Here is a 10,809-nt window from a genome sequence, read left to right as displayed (position 1 = left end):
CTCCGGGAAGAGCACGATAATATCTCTCATTGAAAGGTTTTACGACCCAAGTTCAGGTGAATTGCTTCTTTGCTTATATTTCTTTTCTGAGTTTTATACTTCTACAGGAGAAATTCTCTTGGATGGTTACAACACCAAATCTCTACAATTAAAATGGCTCCGGTCACAGATTGGTCTCGTTAACCAAGAACCAGCTTTGTTCGCTACCACCATCGCGCAAAACATACTTTACGGCAAAGATGATGCGAACATGGAGGAGATAAAGCTAGCTGCCAGGACTTCAAATGCGCACGATTTTATAAATCAGCTTCCTCAAGGCTACGAAACACAGGTGCCTAGGCACTAGTTTTTCAGTGTCTAAACTGCTCGAGTACATTGCAGGTTGGTTCAAGAGGCTTACAACTTTCTGGAGGCCAAAAGCAGAGGATAGCCATAGCTAGAGCATTGGTCAGAAATCCAGCGATACTGTTGTTGGATGAGGCAACCAGTGCTTTAGATGCTGAGTCCGAGAATGTGGTACAAGACGCAGTCGACAAAATCATGGTGGCAAGAACGACAGTTATTATAGCGCACAGGTTGTGTACTCTCAAAGGCACAGATTCCATTGCTGTGCTTCAAAATGGAAGGCTTGTGGAAACCGGATCGCACCAACAGCTTATTGCCGACGAAAAATCTCTATATTCGGGACTCGTTCGGCTTGAGGAAGCCAGAACAACGGAAGCTACCTCAAGGTAAAGTACACACACAGCAATAAGTTTTGAGCTTATTAAGTGAACTATTTCATGCAGGCTTTCTAATTGCTCCTCGAGCAGCTTTCGTAGGTTGTCGAGTGTGGATGATCTAAATTCCAGCACCGGTGGCAGCTTCAGATTGTCAAAACTGAACGGTCTAAGTTTTACCTCAAGGGAAGACGAGGAAAATGTCGAGGCTGATGATGTTCTGAAGAAGTTCGTGACAATCAACTTACCAGATTTGCCGTTCTTGGTTCTTGGTACGATTGGAGCTGTGTGTTCGGGCCTTCCTAATCCGGCGTACTCATTCCTCGTCTCCAAAATTCTCGACGTCTACTACTATCAGGACTTCGAAGAAATGAAACGGCACACAGCAAAGTACAGCGTGGTCTTCGTCATGGTTGCTGTGGGGGCATTTGTTGCCTTTTTTGTACAGTACTACTCATTCGGGATTGCTGGGGAAAACTTGACGATGCGCGTAAGAAAAATGATGCTATCGGGTAAGCATCATCCTCAGTTATGTTCAGTATCATGTCTTACAACCTCTGTGATGCAGGTATTTTACGCAATGAGATAAGCTGGTTTGATCGAGAAGAGCATTCAAGCAGCCAGCTTGCCTCTCGTTTGGCTTCTGATGCCGTGTACATGAAATCTGCAAGTGGAGATATACTAGGTTCAATGGTTCAAAACGTCGCTGTGATAGTTGCTTCGTTCGCCATAGCTTTTTTGGTGGAGTGGCGAGTAGCAATTGTCGTGGCCGCAACTTTTCCGTTTATTGTATTGTCGACCTTTGCGCAGGTGAGCTGGCCTTTTACATTGTTTTGCTTTACTGACACAATGCTCTCCCTTAGAAATTGTTCCTTCAAGGATTGGCTGGAGATCTGGAAAGATCTCATTCTCGGGCAAGCATGCTGGCCGGAGATGCTGTGAGCAATATTCGAACTATAGCAGCATTCAACGCAGAAAAGAAACTCGTCAACTTAGTTACTTTGGAGCTTCAGACCCCGGCTAAACGCAGCTTGTTTCATGGAAGCATTGTGGGACTCGGCTATGGATTCTCGACTCTGTCTCTGTTCGGGTCCTATGGTCTCGGCCTTTGGTACGGTGCCGTCCTCGTCAAAGCAAGCAAATCAAGCCCCGCAAACGTTCTGCAAGCTTTTCTCGTCCTCGTCATGGCGGCATTTCCCATCGCAGACAGTCTAGCAATGCTTCCGGACATTTCCAAGACGGCAAAGTCATTCAAATCAGTGTTTGAGCTGCTGGACAGAGCAACGGAAATGGATTTGGACGGTCCAACGTCACAAAAGCTCATTAAACTCCGCGGTGATATAGAACTCCGAGACATTCACTTTGCATATCCGTCGAGACCCGAGGTAGCTATCTTTGCTGGTCTGAACTTGAAGATTCGAGCTGGACGGAGTTTGGCTTTGGTCGGTCCCAGCGGCTCCGGGAAGAGCTCGGTTATTGCATTGGTGGAAAGGTTCTATGATCCTTTCAAGGGGATGGTTCTCGTGGACGGCAGAGATGTCAAAAAGCTCAACGTCAAGGCGTACAGGCGTCATGTTGGTCTAGTGCAACAAGAACCAGCTCTTTTTGGAACGAGCATTTGCGAGAACATCGCCTACGGAAAAGAGAGTGCTTCGGAAGCTGAGATTGTGGCTGCTGCAAAGGCGGCGAACGCCCACGAGTTTATTAGCAGCCTTCCCGATGGATACGCTACAAACGTTGGTGAGCGAGGTGTCCAACTTTCAGGTACGTCGACAACTTTTGTTTGATTCTAAAACGAAGCACTACGTCATTCATTGATCTCCAGGTGGTCAGAAGCAGCGGGTAGCAATTGCACGAGCCGTTCTCAAAAATCCTGCAATACTATTGCTGGACGAAGCCACGAGTGCTCTAGACGCCGAGTCTGAGAGAACTGTCCAGGAAGCTCTTGAGCGGCTGATGGAGGAGAGAACGACAGTGGTTGTGGCACACAGGCTATCTACGATTTGCAGTGCCGACCAGATTGCCGTGCTGCATGACGGTGAGATTGTGGAGCAGGGAAGGCACTCGGAGCTCGTAGCCAAGCGAGGAGCCTACGCTCAGCTCATCAAGCTCCAGTCATCGTCATAAAGGTTCGCTCGATTTAAATCACCTCACGTTGCATAAATTGTTGTTTTCCTCCACATTAACAGTAGAGACAACAGCTGAACTACCACAGTGTCGTCAGGCCCTTCAGCTGGATCGACAAACAGAAGAAGAAGAACCAAGAGCGCGGAAAGAAATGAGAGAGATTGTCCACGTACAGGGTGGCCAGTGTGGCAACCAGATTGGCGCCGGAAGTGATATGTGACGAGCATGGGATCGAGCCCACGGGAGCTTATCGAATTCGAATACTTCACAGGATATTACAGGACCGGGAAGAAGAACTACACCATCAACACCCTCGAAGAGGCTCACGGGTCACCAAGAGCGGTCCGCATTTACATCTACAAAGACCTCGTAAGGGGCAATGAAATCTTCCTTCGCTGCTGTCTCAACTGGCGGTTGAGGTCATCAAGAATGTATGTTGATGGCCTGATCTTGTCCCTCCTCTGGATATTTAAGCCAATGATGTTAATCGATTCGTCAACTTCAGGAAAAAATGCATTCATGAAGTCCCACTGATGATAGTGGTGAAATTCGTGATGTCTATCACCCGAGCTCAGAATGTTAGATGACAACTATGACCGCGAGAAGGCCCTGATCACCGGCTGTTAAGCCAAGTGTGCTCATGTCCTGCTGGTAAGTCACTCTGATATCGGAGAGTCAAGGAGAGACTGGCTCACTGCAAAGAAGAGAAGTAGATTAAGAAACTAGAATCGCAACAGTGCCTTCACACTCCTTCCAGAGACATCAAAGCTCCAAGAGGAGTACCCAGACAGGATGATGCCGTCCGTGTTCCCGTCCCTGAAGGTGTCGGACACGGTGGTGGAGCCATACAATGCAACGCTGTCTGTGCACTAGCTTGTCGAGAATGCCAAGAAGTGCATGGTTTTGGACAACAAGGCCTTCTATGACATATGTGTCAGAAGTCTCTGCCTCAGAACTCTTCGAATTTCTCAAGTCTCAAGTCTCAAAGGCTTCATCAGCACATCTGCATGGCAAGTAGTCTATGTGGCTGAGACAAGGCTAAACAATTACGTCCAACCCAAAGCTGCATCGCCAATTCTATGAGGGTAGCATCATTATCAATTTCTTTGCATCCCATGGTTAATAAAGTATAATAATGGTAGTGGATAGTATTAAAATATACTTAAATATTTTAGGATATTTTACCATTTAATGGTTATTATTCATTTAGATTTTTTATATTTATTTTATAAATTATTTTATAATTTATAAACTTTCCCATATTTTACTATCTAATAATTGATATACCATAAAATTTTGGAATAAGTATATTGATTTAGGTTTAGACCCATACTTATATACAAAAATGGATAGACAATCAATATTTAGTCCCAAATAAATTATCCATATGCCATAATATTATGATTAATTTATTATATAGATGCGGTAATATATGTATATATATTTATAAATTTTACATCATTCTTCCTTTTGTAAGATGAAAAGTGTTAAGTGGAACATTTAGAGCTATAGTAAAGTGATTATAAAGTGCCACAAGAACTTGAAACTCTTGCAAAACTATTTATATAATTGTTAACAATCATGATATAAACAAAACCCAAAGCCATGGCATAAACATAAGTTAGCTATGAAATTTTGATGAACCAATTATAACTCTATATACAATTACTAAATGCTTAAATCAACCTTGAAACTATAATTTTGAATAAAAGTAAAAGATTTTAATCCATAAAACACCATTATAGCAAATGATATATCCATCCATCCTTCAAGACCATTGTTAATGTAGACTCACAACCATTAGCAAAACTTGTATTTATATCTTCCTTTTAGTTAACTTTTGAGATATATGTTAACTTGAATCTACAATTTTTGTTCTCATCTAATACCACATATAGGAAGTTAAACTCATTCCATCTGTTTTCCATATCCTCCTTATCCTCTCTTTGGAGGAGTGCTTATTACTTATTAATATAATTGATCAAATTGGAAGTTTATAATTTGAAACATGTTAATAATTTATAAATATAAATTAATCTTATCACATATTAACCATCAGATAAAAATAAACTAGAACATACTAAAAATTATTTAGAAATTTTTAAAATTATAAATACAAGATGTGAGTGATCGAGATATAGAAATAGGTATTTTAATTGGGGTTTAGACCCTGTTTATATACAAGAATGGATAGACCAAATTCAATCCCAAATGGACGGTAAATATGTTATAATACTATAATTAGTGTATTACTTAACTGGAGTAATACATATATATAAATATATGTATTTACAAACCATACACTATCCTCCCCTTCGGAAGATAAAAAGGTGGTGATAATAAGTTAGGTGGAATATCTTGAGCTTCTATTGAGCAATTATAAATTACTATAAGAATCTAAAGTTCTCACAAAACCATCAATAAAATTGCTGATAACCATGATTAAAATAAAACCCAGAGCCATAACATAAGCATTAGTTGACTACAGAATCCTGATAAATTAGTTGAAACTCCAAATACAATTCCTAAATATTTAAACCAACCACATAACCATAATTTTAAATTGAAACAAAGGACTTTAAAAGCCACTATAATCCATAAAGTGCTATTATAATAAACAATACATCCCATTTCTAAGTCTATATATTGATAATCTTCCAAGTCTACTATTAACTCGCACTTAAGACCATAAGTAGAGCCATCTTGATCCAACACCACACATGGGAGATCAAACTCACTCTATTCATCCTTTACATCTTCTTTTTCCCCTTTTTAAGGGAAATTTTTTTTTGAAGCATTGACTCCATTTGGATTTATTGCACTCATCCTCATTCTGCCATCTATGTTTGGCCTCACTCCATTATCGCATCTATTCGGCCTCACTACATCGGGGTTAAATATTCTATTCGGAATTGTTATATTTGTCCTCACTCCACAATTTATGTCGTTCGTTCTTGCTCCACTACTATATTCACTTGTTCTCATTCCATCGTCAAGGTTGGACTCTTGTCTGTCCTCTCTACCCCCTCCTCTAAAGAAAAAAAAGTTTGAAGTATTAGAGCAGAAAGAAGAAAACAAGAAAAATGAGCAAAAACAATTATAGAAGAAGAAAATGTGGATAAAGAACTATTAGAAAAAGAATTTGTAACAGTTAGCAATGCAAAAATGGGGAAATCAAAAGGACATATGCTTAAAGCTTGGAAAAATACTTTAGCCACCACAATATAAACAAAAGATTCACAGCAATAGTAAAACAAAATCTCTTAGTAGCACTCACAAGTGGGGACATATATACAACTTGAAACTCTAACCAAAGTGACTCAACCCTTGGAACAAAAGAATGATTAAAGACTTTGCCAATGAAATAAAAAGCAAGATTCTCAACTTTATAGACACACTTAACATTCAGATTAGTATGAAGAGGATAAAAAACACTCAACTCAACATTGGATTGAGAATGAAAATCATGAGAGTTTCAAATGATTAACGTATTAAGAGAAGAAAACATTATAAATGAGGAAGAAATACTAAGAACATAAAAAGGTGGCTGAAACTGAAAAATAAAAAAAAAAGTTAGGAAAGAGCAAAAGGGAAATAGAAAAGATCAGATGGTAGATTAAAAAATTGACACCTACCTCACAAAATCTCCACTTCATCTTCAAAACTATCTCCATCAAGCTCATCATCACACTTTGGAATTCATTTGATCTTGTGCACATTGGCGTCCTATAAACTTGATCGTCGAACATTCTCCAAGAATTAAACTGCATCATTTATAACTTGCTAATCAATATCACGATGACACTCCATATTAATAGAAAATGGCAGAACACCAAGAACAAAACAAACTGTGTAATTATATCCCATGGAAACTGAAGATGGCAACACACTAAGGATGGGCACAATACTAACATGATCACACTCTATAGCACCAAAAGTTTGATCTAACAGAGTAACAACCTTAAATGACATACTCTTTGATTGATGATGGCATAACATGGTGGAAGAAGAGAATGCAATGAAGATTAAAAGAAAAAAAATAATCTAAGCACAACAATAACTAAAATTCTAAATCTTGCAAAAATCTAATACATAATTAAATCTAAAAAAAAATGAAGAAATAAAAATAAATAAGCATGATCCTAAACACTAAAGCAAAGCACTACTAAAAAACTTTGCCCTTCAGGGATAAATTACAATGCCTTTCACCTTCACCAATATGAGTGTTTGGGATAAAAGAATAAGTATCTTAATTAGGGTTTAAACCTTTACTTATATACAAGAATGGATAGACCAAATTTATTCCTAAATGGATGGTCTATATGCTATAGTATTATAATTAATGTATTATCTAGTTAGGGTAATAAATATATATACATATATGTATTTACAAACTTTACAAAGAGTTAATTTAAATGAATAATAACTGTTAAATGATAAAATATCCCAAAATAATCCATTACCTTTACAATTTTGCATGGGATAATTTCTATTTAACATTCTAAAGTATAAAATAATTTGTTACACATTGCATGTAGCAACATTTGGTTTGCTTAATAATAGTGTTATTCCTACTTATTAATCCAATTGATCAAATAAAATTTTATAAGTATAAACATGTTTATAATTTTTAAACACAATATTGATTTTATTGCATATCAACCATTAGATGGTAGAATAAAAAAGAATATACTAGAAAGTGCTTAAGAAAGTTTATAAATTATAAATACAAGATTAATCTGAATGAATAACAATCATTAAATGGTACTATATCCTAGAATATCCAAGTATATTTTAGATATATTTACAGCTTTGCTTAAGCAAAAAAATAGTAGAGTTAAACCATGATTTAGTTATTTAAAAAGATGCAATTACATAAAGATAAACCATATTTTTCTTTAATGATTATATGCTAAAACAAAATTTGATGAAAGTTCAAAATCTATTATTATACTCTATTCTAAATAACCATATTCACAAATGTATGATGAGTATTTATTTGACTTCATATCAATTTCCCTTTTCACAAAATTTTAGAATTCTTAATAGATTCACAAAGTAATTGATTAAATTAATATATTAAGAAATATTTATATTTTTTCAAAAATTAAGAAATTACAAAGTTAATAAAACCCATTCGCCAAAAGCTTTAGAGAATTCTTCTGGAAGAGAGTTGTTCGATCGTTCTTCTTTTTCTTGAGCTAGAACGCTCTTTCTTTTTTAATCGTTCCATACATCTAGATAGCAATGAGTAGCAGGAATGTAAATGACAAGTGTAACTGGAAATGCCAGTGGCTCCAAATCTTTAGGGCTCAATGGCGATGGGCTCATCCTTGGCGCCGCTCCACAAGCTCTTCTTCTGTGCCGATCGATGCAACCACTTGCTCATGGCGGCGCCATCGCGCACGGCCTGGCGCTGCCGATTTTCTTCTTCTCCTTTGGACGATTGGCTCATGTTCTTGGATCGGACAAGGATCTTCGGCACATGTATCACAGCGTGATATTTCGAGCCGGATTTCATGATCGTGCTGTGCTGCTCGCGATCGATCAGGTGGCATTGGATTTCCTGTGTCCTCTTTGGCAGGTCTTGGATAGGTAGAGGGATTTTGTTCTTGAGACATTTGAAGGGATTCTTGGCTCTGGATGTTGCGTGCTGGATCCAGACCGGAGAGCAGCAATGCAGGAAGATCAGGATCGGCGGCACGATATCTCGTTCTTCGATGGTGCCGATGCGAGAACTGGAGAGCTCGTTAGCAGCATTTCCTCCAACACTTTGGTCATTCAGCAGGCCATAAGCGAGAAAGTGAGTTCTCTCTCTTTTGCTTTCACAGATGGGAGTCCTCATTCATCACAATTCCACGTTTTTTGGATGGGATTTGCAACTGTGTGGCAGCTCGGACTTTTGAGGCTGGCAACCGTACCGGTGGTCATTCTGGCTGGAGGTCTCTATGCTCATGTCATCACTGGCGTTTCATCCAGGAGCCAGAAGGAACATCAGTACGTAGACTTCCAGACCAAATCTTTTTAATCGAAAGTACCTACATTGAATTGACTTGCAGGCAATTTCTCAAATTCGGAGAGTCTGTTCGTTCCTTGGCGAGCAAACAACGATCGGTCTGTACACCATTGCTCTCGGTTCCACGCTACGTCTGGGATCGGGCAGGACGTGCCAAAGGGATTGGAATGGGAGCAATGTACGCGTTGCCCCTCTGTTCCTAGGCCTTACTGATGTGGTACGGTGGCATTCTCGTAAGAAACGGCACGACAAATGCTCTATCTACAAGATTTTGCGTGCTCTTAGGCGCCTTGTAAGTTACTGTTATCGATTATGTTTTGAGTTCTGATGCTAAACGTTTTTCTCATAGTGCGAAACTTTAGACGACGATCAGTAACAGTGAAGAGTCAACGGAATTTCGTCTTCAACACGTCCATGGAGTGCTTGAGCTGTATAAAGTTACTTCCAACTATTCCTCCAGGCCAGATGCTCGTGTTCTTCACGACCTGAGCCTCAGGATACCGCCTGGAAATCGATAGCCATTGTTGGCCCCAGTGGTTCTGGGAAGAGCACGATTATATCTCTCATTGAAAGGTTTTACGACCCAACTTCAGGTGAATTGCTTCTTTGCTTATATTTCTTTTCTGAGTTTTATACTTCTACAGGAGAAATTCTCTTGGATGGTTACAACACCAAATCTCTACAATTAAAATGGCTCCTGTCACAGATTGGTCTCGTTAACCAAGAACCAGCTTTGTTCGCTACCACCATCGCGCAAAACGTACTTTACGGCAAAGATGATGCGAACATGGAGGAGATAAAGCTGGCTGCCAGGACTTCAAATGCGCACGATTTTATAAATCAGCTTCCTCAAGACTACGAAACACAGGTGCCTAGACACTATTTTTTCAGTGTCTGAACTGCTCAAGTACATTGCAGGTTGGTTCAAGAGGCGTACAACTTTCTGGAGGCCAAAAGCAGAGGATAGCCATAGCTAGAGCATTGGTCAGAAATCCAGCGATACTGTTGTTGGATGAGGCAACCAGTGCTTTAGATGCTGAGTCCGAGAATGTGGTACAAAACGCACTCACAAAATCATGGTGGCAAGAACGACAGTTATTATAGCACACAGGTTGTGTACTGTCAAAGGCACAGATTCCATTGCTGTGCTTCAAAATGGAAGGTTTGTGGAAACCGGATCGCACCAACGTCTTATGGCCGAAGCCACGAGTGCTCTAGACGCCGAGTTCGAGGGAATTGTCCAGGAAGCTCTTGAGGGGCTGATGGAGGAGAGAACGACAGTGGTTGTGGCACACAGGCTATCTACGATTTGCAGTGCCGACCAGATTGCCGTGCTGCATGACGGTGAGATTGTGGAGCAGGGAAGGCACTCGGAGCTCGTAGCCAGGCGAGGAGCCTACTCTCAGCTTATCGTTTTAAAGGTTCGCTCGATTTAAATCACCTCACTTTCTCACATGGTTACATACAGGTTGGTTATACGCAAATAAAACAGTTAAGGCAATAAGAGAAAACTGTTACTCGGGGTAGTTTTTCTCTGGTGACAACGACATTAACGGTATAGACCAACAGCTGAACTACCGCAGTGTCGTCAGGTCCTTCAGCTGGATCGAAGCAAACAGAAGAAATGAGAGAGATTGTCCACGTACAGGGAGGCCAGTGTGGTAACCAGATTGGCGCCAAGTTCTGGGAAGTGATATGTGACGAGCATGGGATCGAGCCCACGGGATTTTATCACGGAGAGTCCGACCTCCAACTGGAGCGAGTGAACGTCTACTTCAACGAAGCCAGTGCCGGACGTTACGTGCCTCGAGCGATTCTCATGGACTTGGAGCCTGGGACAATGGACAGCGTTCGGTCGGGGCCGTATGGACAGATATTCCGGCCTGATAACTTCGTCTTCGGCCAGACGGGAGCCGGGAACAACTGGGCCAAAGGCCGGGGATCCTC

At 40.2% G+C, this 10,809-nt stretch overlaps 3 protein-coding genes across 3 annotated transcripts in view; all 3 read left to right on the top strand.

Annotated features, from left to right (window-relative positions):
* Positions 1–3,345, top strand: part of LOC9641081 (ABC transporter B family member 19) — a 5,026-nt gene extending 1,681 nt beyond the window's left edge. The window contains exons 7-14 of the mRNA XM_024668006.1: positions 2–56; positions 108–331; positions 382–731; positions 789–1,231; positions 1,288–1,529; positions 1,583–2,483; positions 2,545–2,848; positions 2,909–3,345. Coding sequence (XP_024523774.1) covers positions 2–56; positions 108–331; positions 382–731; positions 789–1,231; positions 1,288–1,529; positions 1,583–2,483; positions 2,545–2,846 — 2,517 coding nt within the window. The 3' untranslated portion in view covers positions 2,847–2,848; positions 2,909–3,345. The remainder of the gene's footprint in view (position 1; positions 57–107; positions 332–381; positions 732–788; positions 1,232–1,287; positions 1,530–1,582; positions 2,484–2,544; positions 2,849–2,908) is intronic.
* A 5,155-nt stretch (positions 3,346–8,500) lies between these two features.
* Positions 8,501–9,984, top strand: LOC9641080 (ABC transporter B family member 19). The gene is made up of 7 exons (XM_002994437.2): positions 8,501–8,649; positions 8,740–8,843; positions 8,906–9,040; positions 9,148–9,154; positions 9,323–9,455; positions 9,507–9,730; positions 9,781–9,984. The coding sequence occupies exons 1-7, from the start codon at positions 8,524–8,526 to the stop codon at positions 9,964–9,966; spliced, it is 915 nt and encodes a 304-aa protein (XP_002994483.2). The 5' UTR covers positions 8,501–8,523; the 3' UTR covers positions 9,967–9,984.
* Positions 9,985–10,346: 362 nt separating this feature from the next.
* Positions 10,347–10,796, top strand: LOC9641083 (tubulin beta-4B chain; the record flags this gene model as incomplete). Its single annotated transcript, XM_002994435.2, has 1 exon — positions 10,347–10,796. A coding segment is annotated over exon 1 (310 nt), but the record flags the coding sequence as incomplete, so codon positions are not given.
* Positions 10,797–10,809: the final 13 nt, after the last annotated feature.

Source organism: Selaginella moellendorffii, unplaced genomic scaffold, assembly GCF_000143415.4.
Source record: "Selaginella moellendorffii unplaced genomic scaffold, v1.0 SELMOscaffold_301, whole genome shotgun sequence".
NCBI lineage: Eukaryota > Viridiplantae > Streptophyta > Lycopodiopsida > Selaginellales > Selaginellaceae > Selaginella > Selaginella moellendorffii.
This window is presented reverse-complemented; position numbering and strand designations above follow the sequence as displayed.

Bases quoted from the DNA above. Each gene is read 5' to 3' on its own strand.
- LOC9641080 (XM_002994437.2), top strand. From the start codon at position 8,524: ATGCAGGAAGATCAGGATCGGCGGCACGATATCTCGTTCTTCGATGGT. The intron at 8,650-8,739 runs GTGAGTTCTCTC...ACTGTGTGGCAG, and splicing joins AGCAGGCCATAAGCGAGAAA to CTCGGACTTTTGAGGCTGGC. The intron at 9,731-9,780 runs GTGCCTAGACAC...AGTACATTGCAG, and splicing joins CTCAAGACTACGAAACACAG to GTTGGTTCAAGAGGCGTACA.